Raw genomic sequence first — 25,702 nt, 5'->3', positions numbered from 1 at the left:
GCAGCACTAGCCAGAATGGTGAAGACAACTGTGAAGTGCAGTTCAACAACAGCTAGAGATCTGAATAATTTATGAGTATGGGTTATCATGACGAACATTCTTCATCAGTAAGAACACCTCACATGCTTACATTTACTGTAGTAGTTTTCTTCCCAATGCTATGAAATTTCTTCAGTTCACATTAATTCTCAAAATCTATAAAATGTGTTTATATACAGTATAACATGCATATGTATTTTATACTGTGGTTGCTTGCAATTTTGCAGATTTTAGTTCCAAGCCATTGAAATTGGTCATGTATAATTTGTTCAGTTCCTTTCCTTGGTGCTGGGCTGCTGTAGATGACTTAACTTTCCTGTTTTTGCTTTCATTGGTGTTAGGTTATGCCAGTCTTTAGTTGGATAAGAGCTTTAAGTTTCCTTGCATTTTGTACTTCATATTATATCAGTCAACAGTTCCAAAATTAAACGGTTTAAATGAGCACAGGAAAATAAAATAATACCAAGATTTACTCTGGATACTTCTTAGCTCTGGCATTGGCTAGAACAGTCTTGCTTAGATTAGTTACATCTCTTCTTCACAATTTTATTCTTGCACACCTCAGTTCCTGCATGCAGGACCATAGAAATAAATCATCATGGTGATGTAGTTACAGCATGAGGTCAGTCAACCAAATACCCTTCTGCTCTATTTTCAGTCTACATTAGTCTTGTACCCCTCCAGTGTATGTTCTTCGTTTCCTTTTTTGTTCCTGCTTCTGACATCATTTCCTGAGTAGTATCTTGGTTTAACAGCAAAGCCAGATCTTCTCTCCACACGATGCAAGAGGATGCTTAAAATGGATTTCAGTCTTTCTTTTCACTTGCCACGCCTATTGGTGATTCTGACCATTATTGATGGTAAGTGGGAATTTTCTTTTTAGAATTGGCACTGCTTTGTCTAGGTAAGCAGAAACAGTCTTTTTGTTCAGGAGTCCCATCAGAGGAGTAGGACTAAGGGAAATACTGGCGTCATAACCGTCAAAGCATGAAGAGGGACAGACAGTCCAAAGTAAGACAGATTTTCTCATAAACTAATTGTAACTATGTTCTCTTGACGTACTGCATTTGAACTACAAGAGAAATAAAGAAATTTTAGAGTCTGCATGCAATATAGTGGTCAGAAAAGGAGACTGGATGACTTGATTCTGGGATATTTTCTTTTTTATCTATATGACCTTCAACAAATAATTTAATATGCTAGACAAAAATTTCCCCAAATAATTTAGTTGTCCATGGCCCATGTACACAGATTTCCAATGAGTCTTCGCCTGTTTTAGCTCTCTTGAAATGGTATTCCAGTCCTTTTGTATATCCATGATTTCAAACACAGTAACCAATGTTACTCCTCAAAATAAATCCACGCTCGCAAACACCATCCTATAACATATCATTTGAATATTATACAGCAGCTGCAAAATATTTCTATAGTGTTTTATGCCATACTATCAATATATGTCTGTGAGCCAAGCTAAGTCATTGAGCAATCCTTGCTTTTTTGATACTGATGAATCAGCCAATCATCAATTTCATATCAATACACCAGGACTTCAGTCCAGGTGATAATTTAAGGCTATTAAGGACAATACTCATTAAATGTATTTTAAAAATCCACCCTCGATTAAATGCTTTATCTGAATAAAAAGTCATGTTTTGGTGGTTTTACTTGTTTGCAGCAATGTATCACTAGCTATCAGCAATGTATCAGCAGGAGGACCTGTTGTATAAATTTGACATCTGTGAATTGAAGCTTTAATTCTTGTTTCTGCACAAAAAGGTATAGAAATGCTGCTGAAGGTATCTAATGTGAGGGACTGGCAGGCTTTTTTCCCAGTGTGCCGAGGACCTGGCAATATCTGTGCCCATAGACTAAAACTATTTCCTTCCTGGAAACTCATCATGGACTAACAGCCAATAACTTGCAGACTAGCACTGGTTCACAGTCTACAACTTTAGCTTGCTGTCCACTGACTTTAATGGAACTTACTGGAATGGAATTGGGAACAGACCTGCAGTCTTACTGTGCTATCTTACACATTCCAGACATATGTCTCACTGAGTACGGTGGGACTTACTGTCAGTCAAGTAAGTGAACACAGGACTGCACAGATATGCACTAAGAACAGCCTATGTTTACACATTAGTGTGTATGTGCACAAATAGTTTATTCTATATCTAGCTGGACTTTCACCTGAATGATATATAGTTATAGGAGAAAGAGAAAGTAGACATTCTTCAGATGTGTCCTACACACAAATATTTTTCATCTTTTTAATTTTTGGGATTACAGTTTTACCTGGTTTATCAAAATTGATCCTACTTTTTCCTGAATATTCAACTATTTCTTGAACTGTTTACCACTCTGTTGAAACATTTCTCCCTTCTGTCAGTACCAAACAAGATATGAATACTCCTCACTGCACAATGATAACTGGACTTTGTTGCTGTTACAGGCTGGACTTGTAGTGACATAATCCAGGTTGCTGGAGACATTGGCAGCACAGTTTCCATCCCTTTAAAAATTCAAAATACAAGCAGTTTCTTAGTAATGAAGCAAATGAATTGTGCTCACTCAACAAACGTAAGCATGGACTGTTGCAGTGATTGTGATGAACGAATGTGTCTGAGGAAAGGACTCCTGGAGATAAAGAATTTAACAGAAAATGATGAAGGGAAATATACTCTTGATTCTGAAAATTACAGCCAAACTTTATTATTGAGACTGTGCGGTAAGTGTACTAAGTTTGGAAGCAACATTGTCAAACTCTGAGTGTGCTGATATATCTAGTTGCTTCATGTGCCATCATGATCCTAGGTGATTTTATTCAGAAAATGTTACCATGGCCTGTTACAGACTGCCAAAATAAAGCTGCTTCGGGTCTCTTTGGAGGTATGCTAAGTCCTAAGAGTCCGGAGGTTGCGCCAAAGCCACACTCTATTCCTAAGCACTGGAGTGCAGCTTTGGTGCAGCTTCCGGATTCTTAGGATGCATGCATCATTTAAATAGCATACCTCCAAAGAGACCCGAAGCAGCTTTATTTTGGCAGTCTGTTACAGGCCCATTTTTTAAATGGGACTTACTCCCAAGTTAGCATTCAGATGTAAGTTGTGACCCACAAATTCCTGGCAAACTGGTCTTTGTCTGTGATAAGCTGAGCTATGTCTGTGATAAACTGTGATTTGACAAACTGGTGCAAATTCCTTTTTGGTGAAGTCCATAGGACTCATTTATTGCCTGTCACTGCAGTAAAATGAAGCAATGGCTCTGCATGCATTTAGATCAGATCATTAAAACATAGGAAAAGGACTTGGAAGTGAATATAAAAGGTATGACATTATGAGTCAAGTGCTGAAATACATTACTCTTGATGCCACCTGGAGGGAAAAATTAGAAATACACTTAATGTGAACTTGAAATTGGGCCTTCTGAAATTATAAAGGAAAGAACAGGAGAGGAAGTACCATTTCTTTCTTTTATCTCAAATGTTTTCTTACATTGTGACCACATTCAGTGCAATACAGCTTTTACCAGTAATATGTGCATAGAAAATTATGCAGAGAAGTATTAGCATTTTTCTAAAGGCCATCTGTATTATGTAAGTTTCCCCCCCAAAAAATCACCCCCTCTGGAACGGATGGGGAATGGATGGGGAATGGAACACAACAAGTGAGGAACTTTGTGTGCAGTAAAATGCATCTCCCACTCATTCCACACTCGTTCCTGGCCCTTTCCATTCCATTCTCATCCCTGCCTGGAGCCCATGGTGTGATAAAGTTCATAGTCCTAGGTGCCCAGCAATCTGAGTTAGGGGAGTTTATTGCATGTCATTTTAACACCAACCTGGGCACCGGAGGGGATCGGACTGGAACAGGTTAAAACTGATGTCACTGCATGCAAAATTGCTGCTGCGCTGCCACCTGACCATCACCTATCTCCCAGCAGTGCTCTGGTGGCCAATTTTGGTACTATAGAAGTTTTCTGTAGTATCAAACTTGGCCACTAGAGCACTACTGGAGGGTTGGTAATGGTTTGGCAGGAGTGCAGCAGCAATTTTGCATGTGGTAACATCAGTTTTAATCTGTTCCAGCTCGATCCTGTCCCGTGCCTAGGTTAGCATTAAAAATGCATGTGATAATTTCCATATTCTACCTTTGTAGAGTTTGTGCTTTTCTGCCAGTATGTTGCACTTGGGTGTTGACCCATGCCATATCCCCTGTTGGGTTATGGTGACATGAATGGGACAAGTGTTGGTGTTGAAGTCAGTTGTTTCAGTGAGATCAAAGCTGTGCCATTGAAAGGAGTATAGAAGTGTAGTCTCCCATTTTAGATCACATTATGTTGGAGTCCCAGAATTTTCCAGTGGTCAAGGAGTGGGAGTCCAACAGCTCCTGGGAATCCAAAGCTGGGAACTACTAGTACAAGATATGGCATAAATATGGTCCTTCCTGTGGGCTGGATTCACAATGGTTCAGTTGGTGCAATTCCAGATTCTTCACTGATGAGTGGGGACAGTGATGAATGAACAAAATAGTGAAGGAAAAAGGTATTTCTGTTCACAACCTGGAAAGAATGAACAGTCATCAGAAAGCTTAAGGGTTGGTACACAGCAATGGAGGTGGGGAGATGGGGCATACTATTGAAACAGTTGAAGGTAATAGAGCTTTGCTAAATCAGACTGGGGTGTGTCAACACAAGCTGCTTAAGCCAGGGTCAATCCAAAGCATTATACCTTGGACTTGCCATGATGCACTGGGCCAAATCTGGTATGATGCTACTTTGTTGTGTACATAGACCAGTGGGGCCAAAATGTTGGTCCTGCTGGCATAATTCCCTTGGTGCCACCACTTCAACCTTGCCAGCCAGGCAGCTCCCTGGAAGAGTCTGGCCATTATCATTGCTTCTGCCGAGGTTTGCCCTGCCATGTGATAAACAAGAAGGAAGATCACTCTACCCTCTCCTCATTAATTGCAAAGACACCTCACCCTGATCTCAGTAGAAGCAATGGTGATGGCCAGGCTTCTGCAGGGAGCTGCTTGGCTGGTGAGGCAGTGGCAGTGGAGGATTCAAAGTGGATCCATCCCCTTCCTTGTGCTTCTCAATTCAGGGTAAGGGAGATGGCTTTATGTTTGCCATCTGGAAAAACTGTACTAGGCCCGATTGGACCTGATCCAGCTGTACAGACTGCCAAAAGAACTGGAGGCACTCTGGAGTTTCCTGGAAACTCTGGAGTAAACCATGACTTCAGAGTAGGAAATACAATTTGGTGAAATGTTTTGTTCAAGAGAGATGTCCTATCAAAAGTTTTTCACATCTCTTACCAGCAGAAGCTAATTTAAAACTTATTTTATACCTCTGGCATCACAAAAAACTAGACCTGTGTAAAACTTGAGAGGCACACACGATTGTCTTGTCACATTAATTTTACCTTCCCCTCACTTTGGTTGTTCTTTTTCCACTGCCTAGAGCTGCCTCTGGTTGTTCATATTCATTGTCTATCTGATGGGAGAGCCGATCTATTTTGTGAAGCAGGTGGACAATCCAATGACAGTATTCATTGGACTCTGAATGGAAGTGGAATGAATGACATTGATGCTTGTCAGAAGGATGGTGGCAAGAGGATTATTTTAGAAAAAGGAGTTCATGGAAAACTGGCTTGCCATAGAAGAAACAGCTGCAGCAGTTCCTCCATTGAGTTGTCATGTAATGAAAGCAATGAAGGTAAGTTATATTTTAATTCCTTCTTAGGGAAGTTGAAAGTGCTGTTTTGATGTTTATCTGCAAATCTGTATCTTTCATATTCCAGAAGGTGAAAGAAGAGAGATGATTTTTAATGTAATATAATTTTGCTGACATTTCATGTAGTGTATTTCATTTCCAGTGTGATTGCAGCTCTTGTTATAAAGTATTTAAAACAATAAGAAAGAGAACCATTTCCTCCTCATCTAAGTCCTTTTCCAACTTTATTTTTCTGGCTACTCTGTAGCATTTCAGTGAATCACAGGCCTCATAAAATAGCTGGTAAGGGAATGCTCCTAGCCGGGGGTGGGGGTGGGAGTGGGAGGTGGAATGTGGCTCTCTAGATGCTACTCAACTATGATGCTCATCATTCCTTACTATTAGTCATGCTGGCTAGGGCCAATGGGAGCTGCAGTACAACAACATCTGGAGGACTTTTATTCCTAGTAATAGATGGTAGGAAAGTGGTTCTATTTATTTTTGCAGAAGATACAATTCCTTCGTTCATACAATAGTATGATTAGCACCGGTGATAATCAGAAGTATTTGTTATGGACATATTCTGTTATGTGAGATAGTTTTATAAGTGGAAAAACTCCATGTCCTTACTTGTCCAGGTTCAAAACATCACTGTATAAACGGACTCCATGACTTTGCTCTTAAGCTCCCATTTTACCACCTTGCCCCAGGATATCCATCCTTGGTTGCTTCTATCCATACTGGCTTGGATGGGAATGAAAATATATCAGAGAGGCAGGTTGGATGCCATAGTTCCTTGAGTTCCTGAATAGACCTGTACAAGTGAGCCACTTGTTGATGGACTCTAGCCCTCTGAAACAGCAAAATTCTACTCTTGAAATATAAATATCTCAGGGATAGTGCTCCTGCTTTAAACTGAAGATTCAATTTTTGATCCCTAACTTGTCCAGATAGTGACGTTGAAGGCTTTCATGGCCAGCATCCACAGGTTTTTGTGGGTTTTTCGGGCTATGTGGCTATGTTCTAGAAGAGTTTATTCCTGATGTTTTGCCAGCATCTGTGGCTGGCATCTTGAACCATATCCCAGATAGATTTGGAGAAGATCTCCTTGCTGAGCCTATAGTCACTGCCAGACTGTATAGACCAGGGGTGGGAATCATGCAGCTCTGCCGATGTTGTTGGAGTGCTATTCCCAGCATTCCTCATCATTGGTTATGATGGCTAGGGCTGCTAGCAATTGCTGTCTAACAACACATGTTTGGTTCTAAAATTCCTAACTCTGGTGAAGACAAGAATTTGACCAATAGTCCCCAAGAAACAAAGAGATGGCCTAATTCATATAGAAATTCAATGTTTATCTTCAATCTCAGCTCCTAGATAATTTTCCAATACATCTTTAATACTATTAATTTTCCACAAGACAAATCCAACAGCAGAGGATAAGGTTTGGAAACAACATCAATAAAATGTTTCTGTGTTCAGTTTTTGCTGTTGTTTTAGACACTACCAATTCCATTTTCCATGTAAAAGTTTGTCTTACTGGCAAAAAAAAATAAATGTAATTTTCATTAATAGGTATAACAAAATCAATGATTGCATCTGTTATTTTTAAGTGCTGTAAAATTTGGAATTTAGGGATCTCAAACTCGACTATGTGTTATGATGCCTTTCAATTTAGACTGCTCATCAGATTCATGCTGAAGGATGTTAATATTTGGGCTTTATTAGATTGCTAGATTTTCTGACACTGTGTTAACTTTCTTCAAAACTACTTGGTGGTTGTAGATCTTGAACTTCTGTAATTGGGAAGTTCACAAAATTGATAATCTGATGTATTTGCATCTATAAAACTTCATGAGAGTAAAGCTGCTGCCATCACTGCAACCTGACTTTGGATGTTTATTACTATAAAGGTTACACATATGATATAAGATATTGCTTTCCCAATTCTTAAACAATTTAAACTTTTCAACATCAAAATATAATTTATGATGACACGTAAAAGGTATTTGCTTGCCAATGGAAGAACACCAAAGAGGGAACCATTCTGTCCTCCCTGTGAATGGAATTATGGAGCATAGAGGCAGCCACTAGGAAAGCCCTATCTTGCATCCCTATCAACTGTACCTATGAAGGTGATGGCACTGAGACAAATACCCCTCTTGAAGATCTCAGGTGGGGGGGGCACTCTATCAGATAGCCAGGATCTAACTGATATAGAGCTTTATAGGTTATAACCAGCACTTTGAATTATGTCCCAAAACAGACTGGTAGTCAATGGAGCTGTAGTAGTAGGGTTCCTGTAACCCACTCAGCTTAACATTGCAGCTCTTTGCAATAGTTGAAGTTTTCAAACATCTTCAAAGGCAGCCAGTGCAAACCATGTACAATAGTCCAAATAGGATGTAACTATGTCATATACCACCATGGCCAGATGCAGCATCTCAAGGAACTGGCACCCAAGCTTTAAGTGTACAAAAACACTCCTGGTTGGCACAGAAACCTGGGCCTCCAGGCTTAAGGCTGAGTGGAGGAGTACATCCAAACTGTCAATCTGTGCCTTTAGAGGGGCATCTAGTACAGGTTAAACCCCAGTACAGGTTAAACCCCTGTACCTTTTTACTGATGAGAAACACCATTTATTTGTCACTATCCAATCCATTACTGATACCAGACACTGGTTTAGAACTGGATCATGTGCCTTGGAGTTAGATGGAAAGAAGAAACTGAGTTGGTATTTGTCAGCATACTGGTGGTATTGAAACCCAAATCTCTGTACAACCTCTCCTAGTGGTTTCATGTACATATTGAATAGCATGGGGGACAAGACAGATCTCTGAAGGACTGCACAGGTCAGCCAAGGAGTTGAACCAGAATTCCCCAACACAATTTTTTGTGCTTGATCCCGCAGGAAGGATGAGAACCACTGTAAAGGTGTGTCCCCAAGTCCTATGCCAGTGAGGTGGCCCAGAAGGACCCGGTAGCTGATGGTATTAAAAATACTTGAGAGGTCATGCAAAACCAACAGAGATATACTACCCCTGTCTAATTCCTGCTATAGGTGTGGTGTCTCTCCTACAGCTGGGCCTGAAACTAGACTGAAATAAATCTAGATCATCTGTTTCATCCAGAAACTCCTGGAGCTAGGAGGCTAGCCAATGCTCTAATACCTTGCCCAAAGATAGTATGTTGGACACTGGTTGATAATTATCCATTTTAAAGGGGTTCAGTGAAAGAAGGCCTTACAACTGTCTCCTTTAGGCAGCAAGTTAATCTGCCCCCCACCAGTAGTCTTTCACATCTCTTTTCAGCATACAGTGGACCCTTGTTATCTGCTGGGGTTTGGTTCCAGGAACCCTTGTAAATAACAAAATCTGTGTATGCTCTAGTCCCATTAAATACAATGGCATAGCAAAATGGTATCCCTTATATAAAATGGAAAAATCAAGGTTTCATACTTGAAATTGATACTTTTAAAAAATATTTTCAAGCTGTGGATGCTTGAATCCATGTAGTAAAAATCCATGGATAAGGAGGGCCAACTGTATAACCCTGCACTAAGAAGATCCAATAAAAATCAATTAGATTTTTCTAAATAAAAAAACCAAAAACAAGTAAACCCATATGTGTGTGTGTGTGGGTGGGTGGGTGGGTGTGCTTGTACTAGCAACAAAATTTGTTTATCTTGGCAGGTTGACATTTCCAGTTCTTGCATTTCCCCCCAATACTGAGTTTTCAACCAGTCTTTATTTGATTGTCTTTCTAGTATTAACACAGAATAAAAAGTTCTCAGTATTATGAACAAATGCTCAAGGGCTCAACTTGTAGTTCTTGCCTAGATTTTCTTTGCCAGACTATTACAAATATTAGCAATTTACAATACAATATTGGAATATTTACATTAATTGTCCTCATGTATGGTTTGATCATTTGTAATTTCAACATTTCCCCTTTTAAAGCTTATGTCCTAGATCTAGCTGATTATTACAGAATCAAACGTGTGTGTGTGTGTGTGTGTGTGTGTGTGTGTGTGTGAAAAACACCTTTGTTATCTACTGCTTCCTCAGTGTTTTGAACAAATTGCAGTCAATACTAGATTGCTTACAGGCTTGTAACTGCAAGCAGTCATGCATGGCTTTGATATTTATGGTTCAATAAGTGTGCGGTGCAATCCCCTCAGTCATAAAAAGCTATTTCTGCTCTTTCATACTTTGTAAATGAAGACAGGTGTAGCAGCAACTGCAAGAATCATGTTCAACTCATTCCAGTATTCAAATTAACAAATATTAGTTGTGCAAACTGACTTTTGTTTTTATGCATGCATTGTTACCAAAATACCTCTGCTGAAAACTATGCAGTTTAATGGCCACTAGAAAAATTTCCAGTTATGTTTGGAAAGTATTTGCTTTGCTTTTTCTTCTTGTTGTTTTGGTGTCGTCTCCCACCTACAGAATGGAACCTTTAGTTTGGGGTCGGGTGGGCAACTCTGGTGAGTGTTGGGCCATTTCATCCTTTCCCATGCTCAACAGGCAGTACAAGGCCATGTTTCAAACCTCCTTCAGTTGCTTTTTTGGCATAAAAATGGCTAATTGCGCCTTGAAGCCTTGGGGAGTTGTAACTGACCATTTAAATGCTACTCATTCCCCTATAGGGCCCTGCAAGTGGGCTAACTATCAAGGTTCTCAGAAATTTACCAGATTATTGATTGGATAACAGATCATTTTTATTGGTTGCTGAATGCATCTGAGGAGAGTCATTGGAAGAATAGAATTTTCCCCACAGCCAATCAGAGTTAGACTGGCTGCCAAGGTGGGGCCTGCCTGAGGAGTGACTATAAAGGGGGAGGAGCTGCTGAAAAGAGATAGTTGAGTGAGTCATATTCTGTCTAGGATGAAGAGCTAGTTCAGAATGCCTTATGCTGGCTCTGTTCTGAGGGAATGTTAATTGTGAATTGAGCCAGACCTTCACCGGATTCATAGTCCTGATGAAAGGGGAAGTATAATAACTTGTTTTAAGAAAAAGTAGAAAACAAGTTGAATTGAAAATAGTCAGGGAGGGAACTGGAACAACGATACAGTGGGCTCTTGGTATCTGCAGGAATCCGTTCCTGACACTCCCTCTGTGGATACCAAAATCCATGGATGCTCATCCCATTGTCCTCAATGGTGGTGCGGCCACCCAGCCGCGCCACCATTGTGGACAATGGGACTTCACCTCATGCATTCTCCATCCCTCCCTCTCTCCCTCCCTTTCACCTGAGGCAGCTGGCAGCAAGGGACCTCTGCCACCATCACCATTTCTCTTCCTCCTGCCTCTTTCTCCTTTTCTTGTCTCCTCTTCTTGTCTTCTTGTCTCTCTTCTTGTCTCCTTCGCACTCTCTCTCTTTCCTCCTCCTCCGTGGCTTCTTCCTGTTCTTCCTGTTCTTTCCTTCTCCTCCCTCTCCTGTCTCTTCCTGTTCTGTGGCCTCCTCCTCCTGCTCCTGCTCCTCCTCCTCCTGCATCTTCCTTCCTTCCTTCCTTCCTTCCTTCCTTCCTTCCTTCCTTGCTTCTCCTCCGTAACATAGCCTTGTAGTTTTCAGATGCTTAAATCTGGGGATGGCAGTCCACAGATATGGAGGGCTCACTGTAGTTTGTAACAAGTGCTGTACATAATGTAACCACACAATTTTAGAACCAACTGTGAAAAGATACTAGCTTAATTTCTGTCAGTAAATAAAGTGGCTTGAGGTAATTTATAACTAAACCATCAAAAGCACACTACCAAAAATATTTTAAAACATGATAGATAAGGATACTGGGAACCCATCCCCGAGTCACTTATTAAGTGAGTGGACTAGGAAACAAATTGGGGCCAGTAAAAGGGTGAAAGGGATTTATGAGGAAAGAAAAGTTTCAATTTATGTGGTGTGTTAGTGGTTAAGGCACTAATTCTGATGATCGGAAGATTAGAAGGTTGGCAGTTTGAAGCCTGAGTGCTGCATGATGGAGTGAGCTCCCACCACCAGTCCCAGCTTCTAGCAACCTAACAGTTTGAAAGCATGCAAATGCAAGTAGATAAATAGGGACCACTTGTCAGGATTTGAAGGGTTAAAACACAGCACACAGGGAAATGCTTGATGTATGTGTGTGTGTGTGTTTGGCCATGAGCAGTCAGCACAGTGGCAAGGCTGATCATCCACAGCTGATGCTCATTGGGCCAAGGACACTTCAATGTCCAAGTGCACGTAGCCATGGATGATGAAACATGTGTCTGGATTGCAGAGGAGACACATGGCATGGCTACACCCCTGAACTCACTGGGTTTGGGAGACCACATGGTCTGGAGTCTATATAAGCCCAGGGGTTGCAAGGGTGTGGTGTGGGTTTGAAGTAGGAGTTGGATTGGTATGTTGTGGAGTTTGAGAGATCTAGTTTTGTATTATAGCACTGTGAATAAAGAGCACTTTGGGGACTTTTGTTTCTCTGGTGGTTTATCAGAAGAAGCTACAGCATCGTTTTGCTGTGTGTCCCTGGAGGTTCCTGCATTGCTGCAGTTCCTGGAAGACATCCAGTTGCTGTCATCCCAATTGGACTCTGGGAGCCACGCTTCGGCTTCTGGAAATTTGCCAGCTCTGCTCCAAGGGTCTGATTTAACCCCAGGACTCGTTGGAGTTGCTGACAAGGGTTGTTGGACCTCAGTAGTTGCGCTGACACCACTTTGATGGCAAGGTAACAGCATTCAGCATAGTCATGCTGGCCACATGACCACCAGAGCAGTCCTCTATCAATGCTGGCTCTTTGGCTTAGAAACGGAGATGAGCATCAGCTCTCACACTTGGTTACGACTAGACATTCACATTAAGGGACTACCTTTACCTTTTATATTGTAAGAGGTAAAAGAATCCTGTGGACCTAGATGGTGAGATAAATATTTCTTTTACCTGAACTATTCACTAGCTAGATTAGGATATAGTTTCTATGTAAATATAGATTAAAGCCATTAGTAAACTTTTGTTTTAAACTACAAACTATGTGTTGTTGTTCTGAGTCAGTCTCGGTTATTAGGGAAGCATAGTTAGACAACAGCACATTTCTGCTACTCTGCTATTTTAAAGCTGGACTCTAACAAGTTTGGCTTTGATATTTTGATATATCAATATTTTTGTTTCCTTAAAAAGGCAGAAGCCTTAGGAAATTTAAATTACCCTACAGGCGTGGAAACTATGAGATGCCACAAATAGGTACCAGAGGGCTTTTGAAATAGGCCTCAGTTTCTCTTCCTTGATCTTGGGTCAAAGTATATGTGGCATTAAACGTGTTCTGATATTGGAACCAGTGAAGGATACCAAGGGAGCATTTCCTTCAGAAGAAAGGATTTTTTCTTCAAGCTGCTACAGGAGAGTAAAAGACATGTGCTCCTTGTTTGCCAGTGGGATCTAGGAAAATACTTCACCTTTTCTCCCCCATCTATTGTTATTTGTGTTTCTCATTAAGCTGTCTGATAAGTGCAAAGGTCCTTTTAGTATCAGGTCTTGCTTGGCCTTTCAGTTTTTAGGAGAATGAACTTAGCACCCAATTAATTCTTGGGACCTTACTGCACAGGCTCCCTGGAAAGGAATGAGAATGGAACAGAAGGGGCCGGGAAGGGAACGGGTGGGGGATGCATTTTACGGCACACAGAAGTCCCTCACTCATTCCGTTCCATTCCCTTCCCTTCCCAATCCATCCCAGCGGAGGTGATTTTTGAGAACTGTTCTGAAGAGTTTTTCCTGTGTTTGTCTTCAACATTCTTCCTCCTCTCTTCCTTCTTTTATAAACAGGCTCTTTGCTTCAACCAGGGGATTTGCTGCAGAATCCATTGTTCCTGTACATTCTGGCAGGATGTGGTGGTGGAGCTCTCCTTCTGGCCATCCTTGCCTCACTGATTACATGCTGTTGCTTGAAAAGCAAACATCATTTCATTTCAGTGCCTGCAGGTGAGTAGCAATTCCCCTGTTTTTCCCTGATGTTCACTCGGATGGAGTGATATGAACTCTCAGGGGGAAAAAATCCAGGAAAGTGTGAGGTAAAAAAACAGGGCATGCATTTTTCATATTTTTCTTTTCCTCGAAGGAGGGGGTCACCCTTTCAGATTTAGGGAGCAATGGTGGTGATGGGAGAAGCCTCCTAAGAAATATGTTGTCTCTAGAAGGGATGAAGTGCTTTTTAAGACAAGGTATTACCACTCACTCATAACAAACTATTACAAACATTTTTTTGGACGACAGTCTACAACAATCTACTCCAACCTGGTGCACTTGAGATGTGCTGGACTGTAACTCCCAATGCATATGCAGGGAAGCAGGTTTGACAAAAGCTGATTGTGGCATAGATAATGAAATACTGTACCTATATAAAAATGAAAAATTCAATATTTTCAGTGTTACAAAGTTAAGCTTGACATCTCAATATGCTAAGCTTATGGCTTTAGCAGGCTAATTCTGTTTAGCCAAAACACTTTTGTTATTTGTTTTTGTTTTGTTTTAAAAATCACATACACCAAACTTTTCTACTTTTATTTTTTTCCAGCTAGATGGCAGTAACTAAGAAATAAAGTATATGGATAGCTGAAGGTGTTGATGTTTGCATCTTTTAGTTTTTATCTCTCTAATTGTAAGGTTATAAACCTTATCAATGAGGACATTGGAACAGCTAACGAATTCCTGTACCGAGAATAAAACATAAATCAGAATGGAGACTGTAGCTAAGAAATCAGAAGATGACTGGAAATGAGAAGAGCAGTTATGAAAGAATTAGGCAAGATCCTAAAGAGTAAAGATATACAATTGAGCACTAAAGTTAGAATTGTCCAAGCCATGGTGCCCCACCACCATGTACCAAAGTGAGAGCTGGACAATGAAGAAAGTGGATTTTAAAAAAATCAACTCATTTGAGATGTGGTGCTGGAGAAGAGTACTGAGAATACTGTGGACAGCCAAAAAGACAAACAATTGCATCCTTGAACAGATCAAGACTGAATTCTTCCTGGAACTCAGGATGATTAAACTGAGGCTGCCATACATTGGCCACATAATAAGAAGGCATGTATCACTGGAAAAGACAATAATGCTAGGAAAGGTAGAAGGCAGCAGAAAGTAAGGAAAACCACATGCCAGATGGATACAATCAAACAGGGAGGTCTAGGGCCTAAATCTACAAGCAGAGCAGTGGAGGATAAGGAGGCTTGGAGATATCTCATGCCATGAGTTGAGGCTGACTCAAAGGCCTGTTACAGACTGCCAAAATAAAGCTGCTTCGGGTCTCTTTGGAGGTATGCTGTTCAAATGATGCATGCATCCTAAGAATCCGGAAGCTGCACCAAAGCTGCCCTCCAGTGCTTAGGAATGGAGTCTGGCTTTGGCGTGACCTCCAGACTCTTAGGACCCATGCATCATTTAAATAGCATACCTCCAAAGAGACCCGAAGCAGCTTTATTTTGGCAGTCTGTAACAGACCAAAGACAGCTAACAGCAACAACCAAGTTTAGCTGATGGGAACTGTAGTGTTTGTTCTGGTGAGAAATAACTGGTATGTGGATGAATACTAGTACTGGATTCCATCAAGGTCAGTCTCACGGGAAATCTGAAACGGCCTAAAGTGAAAGTATAAGAGAAGGGTGGGTAAACCAGGAGGCATACAAGAGTATTTTGGTTCATGCACAAATCATGGTAAAACCTGTGATTTCATGGGGTGGGACATTGCTTATTCTATACTTATATTTGGAAATATATTTATTCTATAGAACTCATACTGTTAACTTTTTAAGTTATGGAAAGTAAGTTTTGCTGTTGAAACACAGAGGACTGGTTTAATGAACTCAAAGGAGTGGGAGGTTCTGACACATGGGAACGATCAGCCCCCATTGGATTTCCTCCTACTAAGCTCTTGTTATGCTTTCCTACAGAGGATGAGAAAGATGAGGGCATAACCCTAGCAGCCATATCAAGTGAAGGACAAAAGAGTCCACCTAATGGAGAACGTTGTGAAGCTACAAGTGCCCTTGGTGACAGCACGACCAATCCTGGTATGTACAAACTGCAGCTGTTGTTAAACAGAAAAAATGGGTATAAGAATTACATGTACTTGTATATCTGCTTTCTAAAGCAGTTCTTGCGAATTCCACTGTGAAATGGACAAAGAGAAAGGCAGACACCAAAATGACCCATTCTTAGTATCCTTTGTTTGGGGCCAGTGAATATGTTGCAGATGCCGCAAGGCTGCTTCAAGAGGTTTTGTGCAGTGGCTGGTCCACACAAGGCTGAATCTACACTATAAAATTAATGCTGTTTGATACTGTTTTAATGCAATGCTATGAAATTCTGGGATTTGTAGTTTGTGAGATATATAGCCTCTGTCAGAAAGCTCTGATGCCACAACAAACTACAAATCACAAGATTCCATTGTATGGAGCCATGAGAGTTAAAGCAGTGTCTAACTGCATGAATTCTGCAGCATGGCAGCAGCCAATTGAGTAGCTGATAACATGGGCTGTTGACATTGTACAGAGTTTTTTCACTGCCATTGGTCAGCACTCTTAGTAATTTCTTGAGATTTTTCCATAATGGATGGTCTCTATCCAGTCCCTAGGCAACCATACAGAAAATATAAGAGTCCAGATGGATGCTGCTGCTTGTAACCAAAAAGGAGAGATTAGATGAAACAAAATAACACCATTTCCTGATCTGAGTTATATAGGGAGAGGGGTATTGAAAATATAATGGGATTGCTTTTCAAAAGTATGTCAATGACATTAGTTGGTTTAGTGTAAGAATGTAATTCTTCACTATTTTTTTTTTTATTTGAAGAAAGCAACTAGTAAATTTTGCACTAGTATTCTTGCTTCAAGAAAATCTGTGAAAATTGCAATTTTGGGTGACTATTTACAGTTCAGGATGTATTCAATGCAAAATCTGAATGTAGTATTTTTGTACAGAAAACAGTATTTTCTACACAGAAGTTAGCATTTTCTGTACAGGAAACAATAGTTTTGGAAAATGCTGTTTCCTGTACAGAGAATCCTGTTTTCTGTGCAAAACAACCACATGTAATTTTTGCACAGAATGTCCCCAGTTACAGAATTTCCTGGATAAGAAACAGTATTTCCTGTGCATTAAAGAATATTTTTGCTGAAAAATATTTTCTGCACAGAAAATCCTGTTTCTTGTATAGAAAATTCTGTTTTCTATGCAAAACAACCATGTGTAAATCTTGCAAAGAATAAATCAAACTGTGAAACTTCCTATCAATCCAGGATTCTTCTCATCAGGGTTTCTTGACACCTGAGAAACACGTATTTGACATCTTCCAAATATTTTTTTTAATATTCTCCCTGTCTCTGTTTTGGTGTAATGAACAATTTATTTTTAGATTTATGTTTCTCAAGCAATCCAGGGTGTTTGAAGGTGAATGAATAACATTCATGTTACTGGGGTTTGGTGAGGATGGGAAGAAAAGGGGAGATGCAGAAGATTCAGTGGCAAAATGTCCATCACACAGTTTGTTAGATGCCATGTTCAAAATCTGGCATTTTTCATATGTGCTGGACTACAAATGCTACCAACGCCTTCTAGCAATTGAATTGTGGGATTTGTACATATCTAGAAGGTGCCAGGTTGGGCATGGGAACTTAAATTCCCAAAGAAAAAGATCACTTGAAGACACCAGCATCAAAATATACCACATGTGGGCAACAATGGGGTGAAGCAGATGGTGCAAAAGGTCTGCGTTGGGAACACACCACCACCATTTGCCCCAGGATGTGCAGTTGCATGTATCTGGCCTTGATCCGGGTGGCTGCTGTGGTCCCGAACCAGGTGGCAAAAAGGAGTGGTATTTTACCACTTCTTTAGGGCTTGTTCTTTGGGAAAGATATGTGCCTGGGGCAACTTCCAGCCCCATTCAGGGTGTGTGTCATCTGAACACCATGCCCCCAATGTGGCCCAATGGTGGACTTTTTGGGCCGTCTCTTTGAGGCCAATGTTAACCAAAGGGTTTTGTTTTTGTTTTTTGCACCTTTGAGACTAACCAAGAGAAATAAAGAAGTTGGTAACATAAATTTTTGTAGGCTTAAGTCTACTTCCTCAGCTGCATGGAGTGAAGTGCCTAGGAACAGACTTCTATAAGCCGGTTGTGTGTGTGTGAATAGCAATAGAAATGGAAAGCATATGGGTATGGTGCTGAGGTGACAAATTCAGTTTTCATCATGCACTGGAGGACAAAGGCAGGAGGAAGAATCCTGCCTAAAGCCAAGGTGAGTAGATAACCATATGAATGGTGATAGGCGTTACTGGAGTGTAGTGTGATACTCTCTTGGCAAGTCCATCATATCTCCTTTCTTGTTCCCAGTCAGCATCATACATCATAGTAGGAAAGCTTATGTTACCAACTTCTTTCTTTCTATGGCTTCTAAGCTTAATGACAATGGTTAATGTAATGGCAGTGCAACATTTTAAAAATCCTCCCAACACTAATGGAAAAATGTTAGATTTTTTTATATTAATAAGGGTTAATGAAACATATTAAGCCTTTTTTTTATGAATGCTCCAATCTCTGCATGAAAGGTAGAGAAAACGAAGGCCTGAATTAATACTCGGGGAAAGCTAAAAAAAACAATGTTGTGTAATGCATTTTATGCACTTTCCTAACTTGTTCCTGTCTAGGTCCTGAGACTGGTGAAAGTTTTAAACCAGAGCGCAAAGTGGATCTGAATCTTACAACTGGAGCCAAGGTAGAATCAGAACCTAAAATAGACGAAAAAGCTGGAACAGAAACAGAGTTTCGAGAGGTCATGGTTGATAGTGCAGCCTTGGAAGCTGTGGACGTCCATTTCCCTGATCTGACTGATGCTTGATTAGATCTGGTCGTTCTCCACTCCCACTTGTCTCAGAATAATAGTGTCCTTTGTAAATCACCTGCCTACACTAGCCAAGCCTGCACATCTGTCTCAAAGTAATCCACACTGGCCAGTGTGATGCTTCTGTGCCTAATAGCATTAGCTTTAGAATTAAATATGAAAAAATCTAGGCATAAGACTTTTTATCCTCAGATCATCTGAATAATGTCAGTGTTGCTTCTGTGTCAGCATTTGGTTTTTTGAATCCTTGACAGACTTCGTTCTGTCCAGGCCTGGACACACCAAGGAGAAAATGCCAAAGAAAAATTCAAAATATGAAATCCCCTAGAAATTCACAGAGAGAATTTCAGCTTCATCACATAGATGATTAGGTTTTGCATATTCTTGTGATCAAAAGTAATATAGTTGAGGATCTTACATTTTGTTGGAAGATTACAGGACTTACTGAGTAAAGTACCTACCATAGACTTCCTATGCCACGAAGAGGCAAGGTGTGTATTCAGTGGACCTCAGGAATCTTCTGTATGCTCTTTATAAAGTCAGGTTTGTAAGGCTATTTGAACAGGGAATCCTTTGCAGTTTTGGAGCCTGGAAATATGACAAAATTCACAAAATTCAAACCCTTGATGTTTCACACACTTCTCAGCTGAGATAAAGTGATCTCTTGCCTTTGCTGCTGTTTGCCATTTTGAAAGGAATGCTAACAATGCATTTTCCTACATTTGTTCTAGCTCACCATGCATGTCTAACAACTTGTATTGTTTTGTTTGTTTTACTTTCTTAGATGGAATTTTCATCAACAATTGACTATTGGGCTAAGCAATATGATCAATTTTAGCATTTATCTTGAGCTGTTTTGAGTATCAAACAGTATGCACACATCATTGTAATATACCGAAAGTGATTCATTATGTTGTTTGTCTCTGTTGTGTATGTTCTTGCAGCTTATTTCAGATGAATGACTTGAGAAATCCATGTGTCTTTCAGGCTTATCTTTCTTGTAGTAGAGCTGGTTTGGCCATTAGCTATAATGGCTTCACTGCTGATGTCAGGAACAATTGTTTGGAGGAAAAGATCACTAATGGCTACCAATCATGATGACGATATACTACCTCCAGTATCTCAGATATATGGCTCTGAATACTGGTTGCAGAGGAATATGAGTTTGTTTGTGTGTGTGTGTGTGTGTGTGTGTGTGTGGCAGCTGCTGCTGCTGCTGCTATTGTATTCACACTTTGCTTATGGGCTTCTTATACAGATCTTGCTGGTAATTATGGAGAACAGGATGCTGGACTAGACAAGTCAGCATGGCTCTTCTTAAGCTCCCTTGACTTTGCAATGCCTTTAAGGGGATCGTGCTTTAAAAAACAAATCATGGTGTCTGAATGTTGCATGAGTATCAATGTCATGTTTAGAATTGGAACTATGACTTGAAGTTCTTGGTGCCATAGCTGAAAGAATATGGGATTTCCTCTTGCTTGGCATGCTGTAGAAATATAACTTCAGGATGCAGGCAGATACAACTAAAAATAAGTTACTTTGTGTGCATTTCCAAAAACACTGTTGAGGATAATTATGGTTTTGATATGACAAGTAGCTCCAGGGGTTAAGAGAAAGATCTAACAAGGTTGATAAGCTGAGAACTGTTTATGTGGCACACACATACTGTTTCAGGACTAAATCTTTATTATGGATTCTTGAGACATTGGGTAGGGGGCAATGATGTTCATTTTCTCATTCCTCAGTGGCTACAGATAGGACCAGTTGCTGTTCCCACTTGCACCTTGGTGCAGGGCCTTGCCACTTGTCAACCTAAAGCCTCACTGCCATAGTGGTGACTATGATGGTAGAAGTCCTAGAATTAGAATTCTTAACTAAATATATCTCTTGTCCATACTCGGATACTGAGAAACCTGTTGTGATCTTTCAGTTGTAGGCTGCATGTTTACTGCACAAGAGAAGATGCATGGACAGCTAAGACATAAAATAGCTTCAAGGACTCTGCAGAACAGTTACAGCTAGCTATACCACTCCATTTTCTTGCTCTGTATTGCAGCAATATATGGCCAGAAAAATCCATTCAATGTTTTTAATCTGTGTTCATGCTATAGTGGTTTTTTTATGATGCAGTGCCTAATAAAATAGATTGTTTTGTACACCTAATGTGGAAAAATAGGAGCATTTTTTTTTCCTCTGTGTTTTCCTTATACTGGCAAAACTACCACTTAGGGAGCTTCCACAAGACAGAATGGATCATGTCTCCAGAAGTGGGGAGGGCCAAGTATGTTCTGTTTGCCACATGCAGTCCACATAGGGTTGCCATATTCCAGTCCTTCATATTTGGGCATCTAATTTGCATATTATGCAATTATAATTATGCATAGTGTTAATGTGCCCCCTTGTCATGGGGCACATTAACATTGACGCCCCCTTGTCATGGGGGAGAGGCTTGCATACCCTAATGAAGTTGTGAGCTATGCTGGCGGTGGTATAATAGCCACCAGTAGGGCCTCCCATGCCAGACAGGTCACAACCGAAGGGTCTGACCAAGAGCACCAAAAGGCAGGATGGGCTCTCTAGCCTTATGGCAACCATCCTAGGAGAAGGAAAACTCTAATCCCAAACCCTGGCAGATGGTACTCGTCTAACTCTGTAAGGTCAACCATCTAAGAGAAGGAAACTCTAATCAAACCTACAACCTGAGGACCTCGCTGCCACTGTCCATGCTTGTCCAGGCCTCAGCAGACGAACCTCTGGTTTAAAGGGTGAGGCCAGTTCTGTGCATGCTGAGCTCCACCAGAAAAACCCATTGCACAGTCTTGAAAGATACAACCAACTTCCGAAAAAGCCCTGTAGCGATAGGCGAGGGACGAAATGGCAGGTGTAAAGATGCACTGGAAGCCACAGACCCATGCAGGCAGTTCAGGACTTTGGTCGCTTGAGACTGACCCGGGGGATGACAGTCTTGTTTGGCAGCATCCTGAATGACCAAGCAGGAGGACCTTCTTTTTCTTATTAAAGGAGGTGACCGCTAGAGCTGCTTGACCAGACGGAGGGACTAAACCAAAAACATCAACAAAACAGCCCCTGAGAATAAGCTTTCTAGTTTTTCGGGGTAGATGAGAGCCAGGAGGGCACTCGCCAGGTGCGCAAACTGGAAACCTTTCTGCTTGCTGGTCGACCCAAACCCCCTGAAGACTGGGTCGTCAGGAATGCCGTTTGATGGCCCAGCGCGGCAAGCCTGGGGCCGTGGCATGTTCGACCCAAAAGGCATCTCTTCTAATAGGTAAGGGTGCACTGACAGCATCTTGAGCGTGTTGAGCAGCTTGGGCGGAACGAACCCGTCGACGTCTTTTCTTCACCCTGTGCTCCTTTCTGCATCACCTACTTCTGTTGGTTACACTTGTGCTGTCTGTCATATCAACAACCGAACTGGAGGATGACGATGAAGTCGAATCACTGGTGCTGGAGGACAACAGGGCTCTCAAAGGTCGCACTGCTGCAGGGGTCTTATCACAGGTGGATGGAGGTGCTTGGTTGGAGGCTGTGGCTCCATAAGAACTGGCAACCGCCGGAACGAGAGGAGATTCGGGAGAACTTAGGTGGCAGGGTGATGTGGCTTTTGCATTCAGCTCGGCAATGGAATGAGACAGCCCTGACATCGCCGATTCAGACAATAAAGGAACCACTGGAGAAGGCCTGGCATGAGAGGATCTGGATTCAGCTGTCCTCCGAGTCTGGCGTTGCTCCAGGGGAGGAGGTGGAGGTATATTCCAAGGCCGTCACTGGATGAGGTCCCACAGGTTGACCAGGTTGGCCTGTCCTGCTTGAGGTGGTGGACACCTTGGGGCGCGCAGCTTTGTTGGGCATGGTGAAAAAGAAGCCCAATCAGCCAAGTGTCAATCAGTGTGAAAACACAAAAAATAAAAAAGGTGTCTGAGAGAGGGTGCCAATTATGGGGCCATGGGAATCAAAGCAGTCAATGTCCAAAAAAAGAGCCAAAGGCACAAAATTGAAAAGATAGAAAGCTGAGGCAATAACATAAGGAGACTCAGCTGTATATAGCACTCATGTCAAGGGAAAAATTACAAACAAGGCAAGGGCACTGCCATGAATCTGTAAGCAACCAAGGAGGGCAAGGCACCCAAAATGCAAGAGGGGAGGGAACACCAGCAGCATCAAGGAGGGGTACTCACAGGCTGGGCCTAGTAAAGAAAGTCCAGCAGCCAAGATGGTGGCCACAGCCAGAAACCACCAACGCTGTTGGGGGGGGGGGGATAAAGTGCCCACCTGCTAGCTGCTGGGCCGCTGTGGCCCCAACAAAGCAGGGAGGAGGGGGGAGCCCCTTGTGCTCGCCTCCTTAAAATTTCAGCTCTGCACAGCAGCAGAGCTGAGCAAAAATGGCGCCAGAGAAGACACCACGTGGCCTTAAATAGGCCACTTCCCAAAGGTGGGGGCCAAGAGGGGAATCACCCTGCCCCCAGGAGCAGCCAACCAATTGCCTGCCCTGGAGGACCGGGGCGACCATTGAGAGGGCCCTCTGCCTCCCAGAGCATCGCTCTGGAGGTGGAAGTCCCTCCTTTTCCCCTCCCGGCCAGACAATAGGAGGCTAGCGCGCTCCCAGCAAAGCATGCTGGGGCGCGCCGAGCCTCAGTGGCGCCGGCGCCCCAGCGGCAACATGGCCTGCCCGCATAGTCAGGCAGCCACCTTTCTCTTGAGGCGGCTTGTAAGTGAAGTTCCACCATGCTGCCTAGCCCTAGGCTCAAGCAGGGAGACACAATCACCACACAACACAAGGCCATCTCTGCTTGCCTTCTTTTTCTTTCATGCCTTCTGAGGCTGGGGGGGTGGGGATGGAAGAATAAGGTAGCAATGCTACACCTGCTTAGTAGCAACTGGAGTCTGCAGGGCAAGATGAGGCTCCTGTCTGTGCCAGTGTTTTTGCACAGTTTTCTGCTTGTGACAAAGGAGGAATCTGAGATTTACTACTTCAACTGGCCCAGTCAACTGGAACATTTTTTAGTTCCTTCACTTTGGGACAAATGACAACCCTAAGCCCACAGTGCAGCAATGAATTTCAAATGAATGTCAACAGGGAGAAATGTAAGGTATGACACTTAGGCAGAAAAAATGAAATACATATATACAGGATGGGAGATACCTGGCTTTCACACACCTGCACTTCCTCAATGTTTTAGAGGTGATTTACCAGAACCTAAGAGCTGGTATGAAAATCTAGATCAAAGGAAGTAATAGTACCACTCTATTCTACTTTGGTCAGGACTCTCCTGGAATACTGTGTTCAGTTCTGGACACCACAGTTCAAAAAGGATGTTGAGAAGCTGGAGCGTGTCCAGAGGAGGATGTCCAAAATAGTGAAACCATGCCCTCTGGAACGAGACTTAGGAAGCTGGATATGTTTAGCCTAGAGAAGAGGTTAAGAGATGACATGATAGCCCTGTTTAAATATTGGAAGGGATGTTACATTGAGGACGGAGCAAGCTTGTTTTCTGCTGCTCCAGAGAACAGGACTTGCAACACTGGATGCAAGCTACAGGAACAGGGATTCCACCTAAGCATTACGAGGAACCTCCTGACAGTGAGAGCTGTTTGACAGTGGAACATACTTCCTCAGAGAGTGGTGGAGTCTCCTACTTTGGAGGTCTTCAAATAGAGGCTGGATGGCCATCTGTTGGGAGTGCTTTGACTGTATTCCTGCATGGCAGGGGGTTCTACCTGATGGCCCTTGAGGTCTCTTCTAGCTCTATGATTCTATCTGTGAATGCTGCCCCACCCAGATCTCTTCAACACACCAAACACACACACAGAGACAAAAGTACAGAAAAATTGCAAATAGAACTCCCTGGGAAGTCTCAGAGGGTATGGTTGTTATTTAAAAGCTTTTTTGTTTCTCCTTGTGACTGGAAACAGCTTGCCAATGTCTGGTGAAGGATGAAAATAATTCCTAGAGCCTAGATGTTGCCTCATCCTTAGTCTGGAAAATGAAGATGCTATAAGCCATACTCCTCCAAGCTACTCCCATCACAGTTCCTGGAATTCTATTTTTTCAAAACCTGTCTTATTTGGTTCACTTGAGCTCCACCAATGGAAACCATTCTGATCATGCATGCATAAACCTTTAACAACATTGGATGTGACTCTTAAGGTGATGCTGCTACCAGTCATAGGGCAGAAGCAAACAGATGTTTTGGATTTTCTTCTCCACCTCACCACATTATCATTCACCTGACTCAATGGGCTAGACAACATAATGATAAACTTCAAGCATCCCTAGGACAGGATTTAGAGGTGCATATTGCTTTCGCTAGCCTTTTCCAAGCATATCATCAAGCCGTTGGCCAGTTAGAGACCCTAAGATACCTTGGCATTTGTTTTACTCAACCCTGAGTGAGTTTAATTTTTTTGCTTTTGCTTGCCCAATCTGAGTATCAGATTTTCAGTCCCACTTTGACTGAAAGCTTCAACCACTGGATCTGTGAAAGTAAAGGGTTTGGGGAAATGTTTCTCCACTACTGTCATCATGCAGTGCTATTATCTCAGCCTGTACATTGTCATGAATTATGTAGGAAATAATTTTGCATGTACCACAAGTATTCAGTAATAAAGCTGCTACTTGCATTTTAACAAAGCTGCCACTAGATGATAGCAAATCCTCAAAACAAGCCTGTAGAATGTGAAGTTTATTTCTCAAACGCTGAGCAGTTTTCTGCCCAGATCTTATTTAAAAAATACCTTTCAAAAGCAAGGCTCACTAGGTTCTTACTTTGGCTGATTTTCTTCTGCCGCTTTCACAGAAATTACACCTCTGGCTCAGTAGAACAAACATCTGCTATAACCTTCTTGTTGTATTTTAATTTGTTGTTGTTCCATGTCTCAATATATGGGGAGGGGTAGACAATCATCATCATCATCAACAACAACAACAACAACATCCACTTATAGGCATTATAAGTAGAACTTGGGAAAGTGGACTACCACTTCCATAATCCTACAACCAACACAGCCAATGGCTACAATGGACTGTGATTCTAGTCCATAATCTAAATTTTGCAGCCTC

At 41.8% G+C, this 25,702-nt stretch overlaps 1 protein-coding gene across 1 annotated transcript; it reads left to right on the top strand.

Moving 5' to 3' along the window:
• The first annotated feature begins 795 nt into the window (after positions 1 to 795).
• LOC149319717 (uncharacterized) lies at positions 796 to 20,787 on the top strand. The gene is made up of 6 exons (XM_089508145.1): positions 796 to 899; positions 2,492 to 2,767; positions 5,503 to 5,757; positions 13,553 to 13,708; positions 15,676 to 15,795; positions 18,431 to 20,787. Exons 1-6 carry the CDS (start codon positions 830 to 832, stop codon positions 18,619 to 18,621), a joined length of 1,068 nt encoding a protein of 355 aa, XP_089364271.1. The 5' UTR covers positions 796 to 829; the 3' UTR covers positions 18,622 to 20,787.
• The last annotated feature ends 4,915 nt before the right edge of the window (positions 20,788 to 25,702 follow it).

This window comes from Sceloporus occidentalis, unplaced genomic scaffold (assembly GCF_023333645.1).
Source record: "Sceloporus occidentalis isolate IW3139 unplaced genomic scaffold, rSceOcc1.0.p SCAF_2, whole genome shotgun sequence".
Lineage (NCBI taxonomy): Eukaryota > Metazoa > Chordata > Lepidosauria > Squamata > Phrynosomatidae > Sceloporus > Sceloporus occidentalis.
This window is presented reverse-complemented; position numbering and strand designations above follow the sequence as displayed.

Bases quoted from the DNA above. Each gene is read 5' to 3' on its own strand.
- LOC149319717 (XM_089508145.1), top strand. From the start codon at position 830: ATGCTTAAAATGGATTTCAGTCTTTCTTTTCACTTGCCACGCCTATTG. The intron at 900-2,491 runs GTAAGTGGGAAT...TTGCTGTTACAG, and splicing joins GATTCTGACCATTATTGATG to GCTGGACTTGTAGTGACATA. The intron at 5,758-13,552 runs GTAAGTTATATT...TTTTATAAACAG, and splicing joins ATGTAATGAAAGCAATGAAG to GCTCTTTGCTTCAACCAGGG.